At 36.0% G+C, this 16,433-nt stretch overlaps 3 protein-coding genes across 3 annotated transcripts; 2 read left to right on the top strand and 1 right to left on the bottom strand.

Moving 5' to 3' along the window:
* The first annotated feature begins 2,817 nt into the window (after positions 1-2,817).
* Positions 2,818-4,194, top strand: LOC104736769 (E3 ubiquitin-protein ligase ATL31). Its single transcript, XM_010456825.3, has one exon. It carries the CDS (start codon positions 2,921-2,923, stop codon positions 4,025-4,027), a length of 1,107 nt encoding a protein of 368 aa, XP_010455127.1. The 5' UTR covers positions 2,818-2,920; the 3' UTR covers positions 4,028-4,194.
* Positions 4,195-13,003: 8,809 nt separating this feature from the next.
* LOC104736768 (signal peptidase complex subunit 3B) lies at positions 13,004-14,945 on the top strand. The gene is made up of 6 exons (XM_010456824.3): positions 13,004-13,296; positions 13,545-13,592; positions 14,019-14,081; positions 14,221-14,274; positions 14,448-14,534; positions 14,637-14,945. The coding sequence occupies exons 1-6, from the start codon at positions 13,171-13,173 to the stop codon at positions 14,760-14,762; spliced, it is 504 nt and encodes a 167-aa protein (XP_010455126.1). The 5' UTR covers positions 13,004-13,170; the 3' UTR covers positions 14,763-14,945.
* A 592-nt stretch (positions 14,946-15,537) lies between these two features.
* Positions 15,538-16,321, bottom strand: LOC104736767 (uncharacterized). Its single transcript, XM_010456822.3, has one exon. It carries the CDS (start codon positions 16,255-16,257, stop codon positions 15,613-15,615), a length of 645 nt encoding a protein of 214 aa, XP_010455124.2. The 5' UTR covers positions 16,258-16,321; the 3' UTR covers positions 15,538-15,612.
* Between the last annotated feature and the right edge of the window lie 112 nt (positions 16,322-16,433).

Here is a 16,433-nt window from a genome sequence, read left to right as displayed (position 1 = left end):
GATAAAACAACAAAATGAAAATGTACAAGTTATACATATTTTAAAAATGTTTAAAGTTTTGAAAGCTACTTTTTTGTCAATTAAACTTTTTTTGCTTTTATTCTTTTAAAAGTTTTGAAAGCCACCTTTTTTTTCCCTTATTTTCTCATGTTTTAAAAAGCTTCAAAACTCATGCTTTAAAAATTAAACAAATTTAAAAGTATTATTTTTTCACTCTTTTATATTTAAAAGCTCTCCAAAAGTGTATATATATATAATTTTTACATATTTTACTTTTGTAAATTAATTATTTATATATATTTTTTTCTTTTAAGATTCATTTCAATAATAAATTTTATTTTTTATTATCATTAGTTTATGAAATTTATAATTAGTAATAAAATAACAATCAAACAATGCCTTGATTAGTGGTAAATGGATTTTTGACTGCTCATATAACTACTCAATGCATTTTATATTTTTGCAATAACAGTCAAGAAATTTTTATGTATTATATCTCATAAAACCACAACAATGCCAAGTTTAAAGTACGAAAGTTTATTGGAATTTTCATTTTGTCTCGCTTCATCTTATATTCGTAAATGGGTGTTGGTGTTGGGTTTCGTCGGATATGGGCCAGAGGACAAAAGCCCATTAGTCGGCAATTAATGGGGATTTCGACATCGGCCCGCGAAAGGCCCGATAAACACAAGACGGTTGAGGAGGATTCCGATTTAAGCGAAGAGGGGGAGTTCGCAGTGGAGGAGATCTCGGGGAGATAGGACGAGATCGGAGAAGAAGATTCAGGAGTTTTTATGTGATATTCTTTGGATGTATATATTGAGCTTCTCCCTCGAGGGAGAAGACACAGTTCATGTAACGCAAATCAAACTTATTCAAATACAAAAATCCAGTTCACATATCTTTATAGTTTTTACCGATTTATACTGAAAGTCCGCCCATATCTCAATTTCTAACCAAATCAATTTAGTTGTTGTTTCTTGATCCAACAACGGGGAAAAAAAATTTCTAATTTTTTGATGAGTTACACTTTCAAAATCTACAAGGTCCTAATCACTACTAATAGATTAGAAAATAATGAGTAACCAACACAATTAAAATATGATAGTTGTTTGTTTACTTTTCTATTATTAGGAGAGTTTTGCATGTTTGTATCCAAAAATCAATCGATTTGCAAAATTCTCCGAATAATAGAATACAAACATGCAAAATTCTCTTTACTATAGCAAATCAATTGAAGCAAACTTGAGGAGATTTGATCTTATCATAGTGATAAACTTGTGCCAATTGACGATGGCGGCGGCGGATGATGATCACGGCTGATCGAAGAATCGAATATCACAATCAGCCATGAAATAAGAAAGAATCAGGGAACTTTTTTTTTTTTTTTTTTGTCTTATACACATACCCAACCAACCACAATTGAAACATACGTAGTTAGACTCGGTTCCAAAAACTCCAAAGTTGGACTCGATTCCAAGTTTTTTATGTAAATTTTTTTTAACACTTTAGACTTAGACTCCCTTGATGGATCTCCCGTTGGAGATAGTCTTACAAGACTCTTATCATCATCAATCATGGTGTTCACATATTGTCTCTATATAACCTTAAATTGTGTTCTTCATGTTTTTTCTTTTGGTTCTATGCAAAAGAACAAAAAAAAACACAAAATAGGAAAATAGTTATTGTTAGTGAAAAAAAAAACTATCATGAAATGGATACCAATATATAATAGCTACTCTTTTGTTGTCTTTGGAACTTTGTGGTTTCCAATACCAGCTTTAAGGTAAAGACATCATAAATAATCTTATGAGTTTTTGTTTGATTGAAAGTAGAGTTTTTCACCATAACCCCAACCAAGGCCGTGCCTCAATGTATAAAAAAGAAACCTTAGCCTACGGCATCAAATTTTTGAGAAACACTTAAAGAGGCATATTTCTACAAAATACCTTTAATTAAGCAGGCTCAATTGGTTAGATCACCCAAGTTCTTAGTAGCAATAAGAATTAAAAAACTAAAATATAAAAAAGTTAAAGGAACGAGGAAACAAATAGAACAAAGTCTTATAAAATTAGGTTAAAGCATACTTTACTCTATTGAATATCTTATCTGTTAAAATAAAATTATTTAGAGAAATTGATTTTTGAGATTTGGTTAATAATTTTATGGGAGAAAAGGGAGAAGAATTACTCTTTAGAATTAGTTTTTGTTATATAATAGTTTTTGGTAGACATTTTTTAGCGTTTATTATTACAAACATTTTTTGTTGAACATTGGGTCAAATTTAGTTTTATCACTTCTGGCCACCATAAACCTTGGCACGGTTCTGACGCCAACATTCTCTTGTGGAAGGTGCACAAGCAGTAGCACTACGGATTCAAGGAGACCAGGCCGCTTTCTACAGTTTGTGTATGCTTTAGTTAAAGTTGATAATTGGTGCACACCAACACAGTCTCTTGTATAAATTTTATGTTTTCACGCTATACCTCTTTTTTTTTGGGTGAAATCACTCTATACGTTATTTCTAATATTCTAGCTTTTTTCTCTTTGATTTTTACATACTTTTACTGCTATTTTCGCTATGTTTTGCTTAATTATTGACTTATCTGACCAACTATAACTAAAAAAGATACGTTTCATACATAATACGATAATGAACGAAGAAGAGTTCTAGGACCAAGTCAACCTCTTCTGAGAATCACCCAACAATTTTGACATTCACAGCCTTCCTCAGTTGGAAAATTCTTATTTCATCCACGTGGCATCCAGTAAAGTGACACATTTGCTTATGACATATCCCCTAACCTTCCTCGCTTCTTCTCCACGACTTCTTCTTCAAAACTTTTCAAACCTCTCTATAAACTTCTCTCTTGTCGGAATAAAAACACATAACTAACTTTTTGGGGATTCAAGAATCACAATGAATCCCATAAAGCATATCTCTTTACCACTTCTTGTCTTGTTCTCCCTACTACTATCTCTAGCATCGGGTCAATCTAACCAACCCGACCCGAGAAATGACCAGTATGCTTACAGCGGCAAGCTTAGTCCAGCCATGGCTGTAGTCGTGGTCGTCGTAATCGCAGCTCTCTTCTTCATGGGCTTCTTCACCGTTTACTTACGTCACTGTACTGGAGTAGTCGACGGCAGCGTTACTCCCACGGGAGGAGCAGCGAGGAGGAGAGTGACCAACGCGACGGTAGCGCGTGGGTTAGACGCGGAGACGATCGAGACGTTTCCGACTTTTGTCTACTCGGAAGTGAAGACTCAGAAGATCGGCAAAGGAGCGTTGGAGTGTGCGATTTGTCTGAATGAGTTCGAAGACGACGAAACGCTGCGTTTGTTGCCTAAATGTGATCACGTGTTTCATCCTCAGTGTATCGGCGCGTGGCTACAAGGTCACGTGACTTGTCCTGTTTGTCGGACTAATCTTGCTGAAGAGACGACGCAGACAGCTGAACCGGTCGAACCGGATGTGGTGGTTGAAATGGATCTTGAGGCGGCGATACCTGAACCGGCGGTGGAACTCCCACGTCTTAAATTCCCGAGGTCGCATACGACGGGGCATTCCGTGGTGTTACCGGGAGAGAGTACCGACCGGTTTACGCTTAGATTACCGGAAGATTTAAGGAAGAAGATAATGGCGAATTGGAAATTGAACCGGTCCAATAGTTTACTTGTTTTACCGAGGGGAGGAAGCTCCAGGAGTGGTAAACCGGTTGATAGGTCGAGGGCTAAATCGGACCGGTGGTTGTTCCGTAAAACGCCGTCGTTTCTGTGGCGGAACCGGGATGATGGTTCGATTAGACTTGATGGTACCGGCAGCATTAAAACAAATGAAGTGACAAGTCCGACCAGTGATTCCGTTCCAGCAGACCGGTGGGCTTTTCTAAGAAACCCATCGTTTCTGTGGAGGAATACGACGCCGGTTCCTTCGCCGAGGGTTGGAGTCAATAAGGACGGTGAAGGAACGTCGTCGGTTCAACATATTGGTACGGCTAGCGGTTCTGTTAGATTACCGGTTTAATTGGTTTACTGGTGTTTTTGTGCATCGTTCATAAACACGCAAAATAGATTTTACGCAATTCTTTGATTTTGTTTTTGAATCTTTTTTTGTAAGATACTTTAAATTGACAATCCCAGAAAAAAAAAAAAAATGGAGATTGTTTTATTTCAGTTTATAATTTTCCATTTTATACTTTTCTTCAAAGACAACAAAATAATTTCTAATAGTCAAACAAAGAACGAAGTGTGGAGATTGGTCTTCTATTCTTCTTCTTCTTAAAAAAAAAATTAAAAAAAAAAAAAAAGAAGTCTTATTCGATCGACCAAGAATAGACTACAATATTTTTTTTCCAATTGTTTTCTTTGTTTTGGGGGTAATGTTGAGTTTGATTTAGTCTTTGGTCAATTGCAGAGTATGAATAAGCTCCGTCTGTTTTGGAGTCAATTAGTTGTCCTAGTTTGTACCTCTGTTTTTTGTTAGTTCCTGCAATTTCTCTTTCACGTTTTGTAAGAGGACTGAGTCTTCATCTTTAGGCTATTTAAAGCCAAGCAACTATGATAATAAAGTATCGAAGCATTTCAGCTTTTGTGTGTGTATTCTCTGAGATCAACAAATTTGGTATAAGAGCTTAATTAAGAGATAAGGGAAACACGAGTGAAAGAGAGGAAAACACGGGTGAGAGGATTCAATGGGTGAATCGAGTAACTTTGCGCAGCCGAGCATACCCAGGTTTGATGGAGACTATGATCACTGGAGTCTCCTCATGGAGAATCTCTTGAAATCAAAGGAGTACTTTGGAGTGGTGAAAGATGGAGTCTCTGAACCGGCCAATGAAGAAACATTGTCAGAAGCACAGAAAAAGCTTCTTGCTGAAGCAAGACTAAAGGATCTCAAAGCAAAGAATTATCTCTTCAGTTCGATCGATAAATCAATTCTCAAAACGATCACCCTGAAGGAGACCTCTAAGCAGCTTTGGGATTCAATGAAGACAAAGTATCAAGGGAACTCAAGAGTGAAGCGGGCACAACTGCAAACGTTGAGAAGAAACTTTGAGCTGTTGGAGATGAAGAATGGAGAATCCATCTCTGATTATATCGCAAGAGTGATGGTGGTGGCCAACGATATGAGGAATTGTGGAGACGACATGCAAGATGTCAAGATCGTGGAGAAGATACTGCGTACATTAACTGAGAACTTCAATTACATTGTGTGTTCGATTGAGGAATCGAAAGACATTGATAATCTCTCAGTTGATGCATTGCAGAGCTCGTTAGTGGTACACGAGCAGAAGATGAGAAAAACCAAGTCTTGGAGGAGAAGAACAGGTGCTGAAAGTTAGCTATGAAGATCGAAGTGGTAGAGGCAGAGGAAGAGGAATGGGACAAGGAAGAGGAAGAGGTAGAGGAAGATTCTTCAACAAAGGAACAGTAGAGTGTTTCAAGTGTCACAAACTTGGACACTTTCAATACGAATGTCCAGGCTGGGAAGGTAAAGCAAACTATGCCGAAGTAGATGGTGAAGAAGATGTGTTGCTGATGGCATTTACAGGAGGCCATGTAGAAAAGGAGGGAGTTTGGTTCCTTGATTCGGGGTGTAGCAATCACATGTGCGGAGATAAGTCATGGTTCTCCATGCTTGATGAAGAATTTCGCCATACGGTGAAATTGGGAGACAACTCATCACTGCTAGTCATGGGAAAAGGAAGTGTGAGCCTACGTGTTGATGGAAGGTCACACACAATCACCGATGTGTATCTTGTTCCTAGTTTAACTAGCAATCTCATCAGCATTGGACAACTCCTTGAGAAAGGGTGTGATGTTCTGATGCAATCTGGGGTATGTAAGCTTTATCATCCTGACTTGGGTCTAGTCATGCAGTCAAGGATGACGACAAACAAGCTGTTCAAGATTGTGGCAACAAAGAATGTGTTGAATGTCATGTCAGAGTGCCTGCAAACCACATCAGTGAATGAGATTCAGCTTTGGCATCGCAGGTACGGACATCTCAACTACAAGGGGTTGAGAATGTTGAAGTATCATAACATGGTGAAAGGTATACCATATCTAAAGACAACAGTGGAAGTTGCAAAGTGTGTTAGCTGTTTGGTGGGTAAACAACATCGGGAAAGTATCCCAAAGAAGAGCATGTGGCGTCGTCACGGAGACTGCAACTGATACATTCAGACTTGTGTGGTCCAATCTCCCCAGCATCAAACAGTGATAAGAAATACATCCTTACCTTTATCGATGATTACAACAGAAAGGTTTGGATTTATTTCTTATCTAACAAATCAGAGACTTTTGTCTTGTTTACAAGATTTAAAAGTCAGGTGGAGAGAGAGACTGGAGAGACACTAGTGTGTCTTAGAACAGACAGAGGAGGAGAGTTCATGTCAAATGAATTCAAACTGTATTGCGAAGAGACGGGGATAAGCAGACAGCTCACAACTGCTTTCACACCACAGCAGAACGGAGTGGCAGAGCGTAAAAACCGAACAATTATGAATATGATGCGGTGTATTCTCAATGATAAAGAAGTCCCAAAAAGGTTTTGGTCAGAAGCAGCAAGATGGGCTGTACATGTATTAAACCGGAGTCCAACCTCTGTCTTGAAGGAAAAGACACCAGAAGAGATGTGGAGTGGAGTAAAACCAACGGTGGATTACTTTAGAGTGTTCGGTTGTCTCGCACATGCTCATGTTCCAGATCAGAGGAGGACGAAGTTGGATGACAAGAGCACAACGTGTGTACTAATCGGAGTGAGCAATGAATCTAAAGGGTATCGACTATACAATCCTCTCACAGAAAAAGTCATAACCAGTAGGGATGTTATTTTTGAGGAAGAAAAGGGCTGGGATTGGGAGAAAACTGCTGGAGAAACAAAAGCAGATGAGATGATTTGGGAAGATTGCGAGTCTGCTACGGAGCATGAAGTAGAAGAAGTCACTCATGAGTCTCCACCTCCCTCACCACAAGTTGCAGATTTAAGACCAGCAAACACATCTCAGAATCTGGCGCCTTTGAATCCAAGAATTCGAAAACCACCATCTTACTTACAAGACTATGCTACTGGTGAAGAGATATCTGAAGAAGACGATGAAGAAGAGACTACAAATTTTGTCATGTTTGTTTCGACTGATGATCCATCTACCTTCGATGAAGCCAGACGAGAAGAAAAGTGGATTAAAGCAATGGAGGCTGAGCTGGAATCAATCAAAAGAATAGGACGTGGTACCTCACGGAGCTACCAAAAGGGGTGAAAAAAATTGGTGTGAAGTGGGTTTATAAAACAAAGCTCAACGAGAACGGAGAGGTAGACAAGTACAAGGCCAGGCTCGTAGCCAAGGGCTATGCACAAAAACATGGCGTGGACTACAATGAAGTATTTGCCCCAGTAGCTCGATGGGATACGATACGCATGATCCTAGCCTTGGCTGCGCAAGAAGGATAGTGTGTTTATCAATTGGATGTAAAGAGTGCATTCCTACACGGTGAACTCTCGGAAGATGTCTACGTGGAACAACCAGAAGGATATATAAAAAGAGGAGAGGAGCATAAAGTTTACAAGCTCACAAAGGCACTCTACGGCTTAAAGCAGGCACCCCGCGCCTGGTACAGCAGAATTGAGGCATACTTCACCAAAGAAGGATTCCAAAGGTGCGAGTATGAACACACACTATTCATAAAAGGTGGAGAAGGTAACCAGATTCTCATTGTGTCTTTATATGTGGATGATTTGATCTTTACGGGGAATGATGAAGCTATGCTTGAAGAGTTTAAATCATCCATGAAGGAAGAATTTGATATGACTGACTTGGGAAGGATGAAATATTTTTTGGGAGTTGAGGTGATCCAAAATGCAGAGGGAATCTTCATTCATTAGAAGAAATATGCTGGAGAGATTTTGGAAAGGTTTAACTTATTGTGTAGGAATGAAGTTAAGAATCCAATTGTGCCAGGCACAAGACTCTCAAAGGAAGGAGACAGAATTAAGGTGGATCTGACCTTGTATAAACAGCTGATCGGGAGCTTAATGTATATCACAACAACAAGGCCAGATTTAATGTATGTGGTGTGTCTATTGAGCAGATATATGGCGGATCCTACCAATCAACACATGCAGTCGGCAAAGAGAGTGCTAAGGTATTTAAAAGGCACTTTGAATTTTGGTGTGTTTTACAAAAGAGGGGCTGTTGGTGAACTCACTGTCTACACCGACAGTGATTATGCTGGTGATATTGATGATAGAAGAAGCACTAGTGGTTATGCGTTTCTTTTGAGTGGAGGAGTTGTAGCTTGGGCGTCGAAGAAACAACCTGTGGTAACTTTGTCTACAACGGAAGCGGAGTTTGTTGCTGCGTCTTATTGCGCGTGTCAATGTGTTTGGATGAGGAGGATCTTGGAAGAGTTCGGGTTAAAACAGTCAGGGAGTACTACTATTATGTGTGACAACAGCTCAGCTATTAAGTTGTCAAAAAATCCAGTCCTTCACGGTCGAAGCAAGCATATCGATGTCAGGTTTCACTTCTTGAGAGATCTTACTAAGAATGGTGTTGTTAAGCTTGTTCACTGTGGAACCAATGAGCAGATTGCAGACATCTTGACTAAGCCATTGCGTTTGGAGTTTTTTGTTCGATTAAGGGAGCAGCTTGGAGTGTGCGAGATGATAAACTGAATGTCACCGTGTTCAGTTTAGGAGAGGCATTGTTGAGTTTGATTTAGTCTTTGGTCAATTGCAGAGTATGAATAAGCTCCGTCTGTTTCGGAGTCAATTAGTTGTCCTAGTTTGTAGCTCTGTTTTTTGTTAGTTCCTGCAATTTCTCTTTCACGTTTTGTAAGAGGACTGAGTCTTCATCTTTAGGCTATTTAAAGCCAAGCAACTATGATAATAAAGTATCGAAGCATTTCAGCTTTTGTGTGTGTATTCTCTGAGATCAACAGGCAATACAATGGTTGTTTAAAAATGTTTCTAAAAGAATTGTGGTCAGATGATACTAATATATGAATGTAATATAAAAAGAACACATGGAGATCAATTATAAATTCCAACAATGCCAACCAATATTTTTAAAACCGGACCAGCGTTTTCGGCGTACCTTGACGACATCAAGACTGATAGGGAGGAATTCTCTTCCTTTTCTTTATCTTTAATTCCTAGAAATGCTAATTTAAGGGTGGATTCTTTGGCACGCCAAGCGTGTACATCTCCGCACCAAGTATTGTTTGTAAACGATTTTCCTATCAATTAGCTCGTTTGAGCTGATCTGTTGTTGACAAAAAAAAAAAAAAAAAAATTTAAAACCGGACCGGTAACTAAACCCGAGAAAGCTTCTGGGTCATGAGTCAATATGGTTTGACCGGAGTCAACCGGGTTCAATTGATTTTGATGATATTTTTATAAATAATAGGTATGGATATGTCTTCTATTTTTTCAATGATTACAACTATGATATAATTGTAAATACCAAATAAAATACTCCAATAATCATAATGTTTTTAAAAAACCTTAAAAAGTAATAAATTCAAAGTGTAACAAACTCAAAGTATAACCAGTACTAGTAAAATATTTTAGAAATTCAAATCTAAAAGCAATAAGAGAATAAGAGTGTTAACTAAAAACCATACTATTGCTAATTTGCTAAGAAGAAAACTAGAAAAGGTAATTAATTAAATTAATTGCACCCATTTTTACAAAAAAAAGTAGAACCCGGTTTTATCCGGTTTAATGATTTACCGGTTTTTAGTTTTTTGGCGGATTAATATGGTTTTTTTACCGGTTCAATTTTCTTTGGGTTTTGATATTAATCCAACCCAGATATGTTGCTGGTTCGCGGGTTAACGTGGTTCGACTGCCGGTCCGGTCCGGTTTTAAAAACATTGATGCCAACAATTAATCATTTGAACGTCAAATGGGAATAGTAAAATCATTTGAACATTAGAGTACGAGGTACTCTTAATTATACGAGAGTTTTAGAAATTCTTATTTTTAATATAACTTGTAAGTTGGAAATGAAATCATAATACATTAAAATATATAACTTGGAAGTTGGAAATTGTTGGTGTTGGGTTTCGCCGATGTGAAGGTCATAGAAAAGCCCGCTAAGGAACGAGACATAAGCTTGTTAATGGGCCTAACGCGAGCCCAGGAGAATTCTGTTGCGACGACGAGTTAGGCAGAGGATAAAGTCAAGAGATCGCGGGCGAGATTCGAGGGAGGAAGTTGAGCGGAAGTTCGAGATTGTTTAGTTTAAATATTCAAAGATTGTAAAGAAACAGGGCAGAAAACTTTATGTAACAAAACAAAAGAAAAGATAAATACATAGTCCAATTCGTTGTTCTTCATTGTTCTTGTCGATTTACACCGAAAGTCCGTCCAGATCAAATTTCTCTCTCAAACTAATCTAGTTGTTGTATCTCGTATCAACATAAATGAAATCATAATATGTACTTAAAATAGAAAGAGCATAGTTACTTCATTATTTAGATAGACCACGACTAAGTCGCATCTTAATATCTTTTAGAGATCCGAAGATGATTACTTGTTCAACAATTTGAATAGTGTGACGTAGGAATTGCCATCATTCAATATAATTTGTTCTAGAAACATTATGTAACAATGATCAAAAGTCGCGTGACGATGATAACTTTTGACTCAAATGCAATCTTAAAACTAATAAAATTATTGTTGTACACCTAAAACATAAACGTATGTACACGGAAATACACACGCACACACTAAAAACTTATCCGTTGTCTATATTTACACGATAATATGACAAAACAAAAAGATGATATAAAATAAAGAATTTATATGGCAAATAATTTCTTTACTACTATTACTCATAAACGAATTTTTCAAAATACCAAATTTTAATTTATTTTTCCGAAAATATCACTATTAATTTATTTTTTTAAAGTATCAGTATAAAATAAATATTCTAAATACAATAATATTATAATAGAAAATAAAAATATGCTATAATATCAAATATTATTTTTTAAGTATGATTAGTTGACAATTTTGAAAAAAAAATTGGTAAATTTTGTCTATAATTAATTAGAGAGAGAAAAAGTGAGCTATTTTTTTGAAAATTAATAATTATTTAAAAAATTATATTAGTTTAAAATTTATTTACATTTTTACGCTTAATGAGAATGACATGAGTATATATGTAATTTCTGTTCAACATGTTGTGCCTTTTAAATATCATATATTATAATGCATTATTCTTAATTAGATATGCATTATCATTGTGGTTAATAAATTCTTGGTTGATAAAGAAACCTTCATCTCCACATATCTATTGAACTTGATAATGTATCTAACTAGATTTTAACCTGTGGTAAATAGCGTGTATATACCTTTTTTATTTATATTTGATGTTTATTTTAATTTTTTTATTATTATATATATTACGTTGTATTTGTTTGTTAAATATTGGATGCTTTGTGAATAGAAGAATAACTAAAATTTTCAGCCGTTTTTGCGGCTAAAAGTTTATATTAATTTTTAACCCGCAATACCCTTCATGACCATTTGTTTATTATATTTAGTTTGTTTTGTTTAGTGTTAGAGATTCTATTTTTATTTTTTATTTATTATAACAAAAAATTAGTGATCTAAATACATAATAAGTAATCTATACGCTGTGATTAAGTCATATTTTTCTTAATAATTTAATTATTTTATACAATCTTAGTTAAATCAACTTGATTTTATATGTCAAATATTCTAATATTAGTAGTGGAAATAATAAAATGAGAATTTAACCCTTGTTAGCACAAATTTACTGATATTTTATTAATTCCAACATGTCCTCTTATAACCTATCTACTATATGACCATCTTATATAATATTTAAAACTTTTTTAGTTTTACATATTCGTAATGCTTTAAAATTTTATTAAGTTTATATATATTTAAATAAATGTGAATCGAAGTTCTTCTTACGTTAAGAATCATAGCTCATCGGCTTTGGAAAACAAATTGGGAATCAAATTGTTGTTTTCTTTGTTTGCAAAGGATTCGAAGATAGAATATCTTCTAAACCCAACAGAAGGTGTGTTTAAATATATCATAATTTATATTTCCATCTTGATTGCTGTAATTTTTTTTAGTTTGAATTGAATGTAAAATATTTAGGAAACAAAATCTTAAGTAATCTTATTTTTGGAAATTTGTTAGGGATTAACTTTATAAATAAATTTTTAAATAAGTACAAATAAAAGGGTAAAACCCAAAATGTACTTCAAAAATGTATATATAGATTCTTGTACTTGTGTATCAAATGTGCATAAACTTTACAACTTCTTTCATAATATATTCACAATCCAACTATTCACAATCATTGTTTTATATCAGGTATCTTAAAGGTCACATGCCCATTAGGGACATCATGTTATATGGCTGATAAAGATACCTTAACATGTATATGTAGTTAAGGGTTTTGAACTCTAATTATGAAAAATCAGATTTTATATTTGACTTTAATACAATAACAAAAAAGTAAGAAGAATTGAAAATTGTTAAGAAAGTGTTCCAGCCGACACTATTTCCTGCTTTTGGGAACCCGCAACAGTTAGTACTTCCCTTAAACCCTAACCTGCAGCCACGAAATGAATAATCGTTGATGGTTTACTCCTTGACTTCAAAAATGATGACTCTTTATTAATGTATTAATCATTGATATTATATCATTTCAACTCAAGACATAACTCAAAATAATTTGGAAAAAAAGTTCATTTTCAGCCCAAATTTTAATTAGGATTGGAAAATATCATTACAACTTAAGGATTGGAAAAACATTGTAGTATCAAATTTTAATTATGTTTGTAATGTCTTTCAATGGAAAAAAAAAAACAAATAAGTTGTTAATTATAGTCACTAGTCAGTCATAGACCCCCTTTGTTAGTTTCCTGACCGATCAATAATTTTCTAAACCGTGCTATTTTAAACAAGAATACCAGTTTATATGATTAAATCACATTGGTATACTACGTGTCTTGGCCAATCAGATTACACACAGCGTCAAGCAAATAAACAAATAAAAATATTAAAGAAAAAAATAAATAAGGAGAAAAAGAAAAAAAGAAATTTCAATTTTATCTTCATCTTCTTCCTCGGAGCGGAGCAAGGTTTTGGGAGGATTAAGCGATTAAAAGAGGATGCATTCTTTTGGTTACAGAGCCAATGCTCTGCTCACATTCGCCGTGACGATTCTGGCTTTCATTTGTGCGATTGCTTCCTTCTCTGATAAATTCAGTAACCAAACTCCCTCTGCTCAGATCCAGGTATGTATTTGTTTGATTTTGATTGCAGAGATCTCCTTATTGAATCATGGATGCGTGCATGGTTTAGCTCCAAGTTCTTTTTAGATCCCTAATTTTTGCTGGATTCTGGCGTTGTGGTTAGAAAATTCAAAATTGTAATGGTTGAGCTCTTTTTGTTTTGAGGGAATTTTCAAGAATGTTTTGGAAGTTTGTGTGCTCTGAGTTTTTAGAATCTTTTGGGGGCTAATGGTTTGGGTGTGGTTTTGCAGATATTGAATATCAATTGGTTTCAGAAGCAACCCCATGGAAATGATGAGGTAAGGTTTCTCATGGTCTTTGCCTCTTCTAAAAAGTATCTATGATTTGCTTGCTGTATTTCTAGGTTTGTGCAGGAATGTTACCTTTTCTCTTTGATGGTTTAATAAGGTCATGACCTTTATCTTTGCAATTTCTGGTTCTCAAGTCATCTTTCTTAAGCTTAGTACTCATTGTGTTTCTTGAAGTTGATAGCCATTGAGGTTCATATGTGTTTCTTGAATTTGATAGCCATTGAGGTTCATATGTGTTCTAGTAAAATCTTAGTCTATTCTATAACTCAAATTGTTGAAGTTGATTAATATACGCCAGACTTTATATATTTATATACACCAGTAGTTTTTTTTTTCCTTGGTTTTTGAGGCATCCGGCTGCTCTTTACCTGTTGCATATATTCTAATTGCTTAGCATTTTATGTGTGTTTTCAGGTCAGCTTGACACTGAACGTAACAGCAGACTTGCAGTCACTATTTACTTGGAACACAAAGCAGGTATGGCATTCGAATCTACACCAATCCATCTCTGTTGCTATTAGCTTAAGTATCCCCAGTCTTACGTACTGTCTTGTTGTATACCTCTTTTTGAATGGTCGGATAAACACAAAACCAACACTAACGAAAAAATTTGCAGGTATTTGCTTTTGTAGCAGCAGAATATGAAACCTCGAAGAATGCCCTGAACCAGGTATAAATCTACTTTGCTTCAAACGCTTTGGGCTACTCCTCTCGTCGGGGCTAAGAACAATTTCAGAGACTCGAGAGTTATGTGGTTTCATTGTTGCTGCCTTCTTCATACCTGTGATGTTGTTTGGGACCCTTTTTGTTGATTTACTATCAATATTTAACATTTTTTCGCAGGTGTCTCTATGGGATGCCATAATACCCGAGAAAGAGCATGCCAAGTTCTGGATACAGATTTCAAACAAGTACCGTTTCATAGATCAGGTACATGAAGCACTTTCTATGATCCTCTATTGAAACACCAGTCCTTCATGTAGTTCTTCTTCACGAGAGAGTATCTGATTTTTGTGAATGGGATCTTTCTAGGGACACAACCTCCGAGGGAAGGACTTCAACTTGACACTGCACTGGCATGTCATGCCCAAGACAGGCAAGATGTTTGCTGACAAAATAGTTATGTCTGGTTATCAGTTACCCAACGCGTACAGATGATGATGAAGAGCCTCCTGCATCATCTAAGGTTAACAAAAAAATCTCCTACACTAGGGAAGAATGAGAGTTCTATTTCAGGTGTTCAGTTAGACTTGCTGATCTATATACTGTCATGAAGTTGAGAACATTGTTTTGGATTGTATTATGAGCCAACAATTTATGAGATTACCCTTTTGCACTTCATCCGACTCTTTGACTAGCTTTATACCACCATTACTTTGCATAAACCAAGAAATCAACCATCCCCTCGTACTCCATTAGAACATGTACATAGTAAACAAGCAAGTGGAAACAACATGGTCTGTTGTCAAATTGTAAAGATAGGTATGAGTTCAGAGGAACGAAGTGTTCTATATGACTTTGAGTTTCTGAACATTTTGAAGCCATGGAGTTGCTTCCGCTACACCATTTTTTTTGAACTGCGGCTTCATACCTTACTCTGGTTTTGTTCGATGGACACAACATTGGAACTATTACGCACATCCAATTTCAGACAAATGTCGTCAAAGCTTAGGAAAAAAACAAAAATCTCAACTGAAAGATAATGGTGGAAGGAAACAACATGGTCTGTTATCAAATCGTAAAGATAGGTATGAGTTCAGCTTAGAGGAACCAAGTCTTCTAGACGACTTGAGTTTCTGATCAATTTTGAAGCCATGGAGTTGCTTCCGCTACACCATATTTTTGAACTGCTTCTTCATAACCTTAACTCTGGTTTCGTTCAATGGTAACAAAACTGGAACTATTAAGTACACTAATTTCAGACAAATTCATCTCAGGAAAAAAAGAATCTCAATTGAAAGATAATGGAGGAAGGAAATAACAGAATCAGTAATTTCTTCCTCTCTATTTACACTCTTCTACGACTTCTCTTATTAGAAAGAAGAACTGAAGAACAAGATCTAACTCTCGAAGCTAATTTGACAAAACTCTCTTTCTTGAATCCAAGAACCAATGAAGCAACGCAACAAAGAAACCCAAACACCAAAACTCTAGCTTCTCTTTTCAACTCTTTCACCATAGTGACACCAAACAAACAAACCCCCAAAACCTTCAAAACCAATTCACTCTTAAACCCTATCCCAGAGACTTTGCAGAAACCATAAATCCACAGAATCACACAAACAAAAACCAAAATTGGTACTCTGTTACGTTTCCTTCTCCATCCATCAAATCTTCCCCATCCTCTCCAAAACCCTAAACCTCCTCCTCTTCCTCCGCCTCCTCCATCTACGCCGCCCAAATCAGCAACGACGAGATCCAACGGCTGTGGTAAAATCTGGAGATTAGGGGAGAGTAAAGACAGTGAATTGAACAGAAACCTAGTGATTCTTCGGTACCCAACTCTTTTATTCCTCTTCTTTGCACAAAGAACCAAACTTTGGAACTGGGTTCGATGTGAAATCGACACAGAGACTGATGAAAGTTTCGGGCTTTGTTGTGGATTAAGCAGATGAAACCCATTGAGATGCGATGTGGGATGAAGAAGAGTCATTCACCGTAATTTCTGTCGTCTTGTTTCTTCTCTAATCCCCTAATTTTTTTATAGTTTAGAGACGAAAGACATAGCCGTTGCTTATGCGTATTGGGATTTGTTTCTTCGTACCATACCGAACCAATCACCAAAACCGGATAATTAAATAACCGATAAAATTCGAATTAAAGAAAGTG

Source organism: Camelina sativa, chromosome 13, assembly GCF_030686135.1.
Source record: "Camelina sativa cultivar CO46 ecotype springtype chromosome 13, ASM3068613v1".
Lineage (NCBI taxonomy): Eukaryota > Viridiplantae > Streptophyta > Magnoliopsida > Brassicales > Brassicaceae > Camelina > Camelina sativa.
Note: the sequence above shows the minus strand (reverse complement) of the source record. Positions and strands in the feature narration are given on the sequence as shown.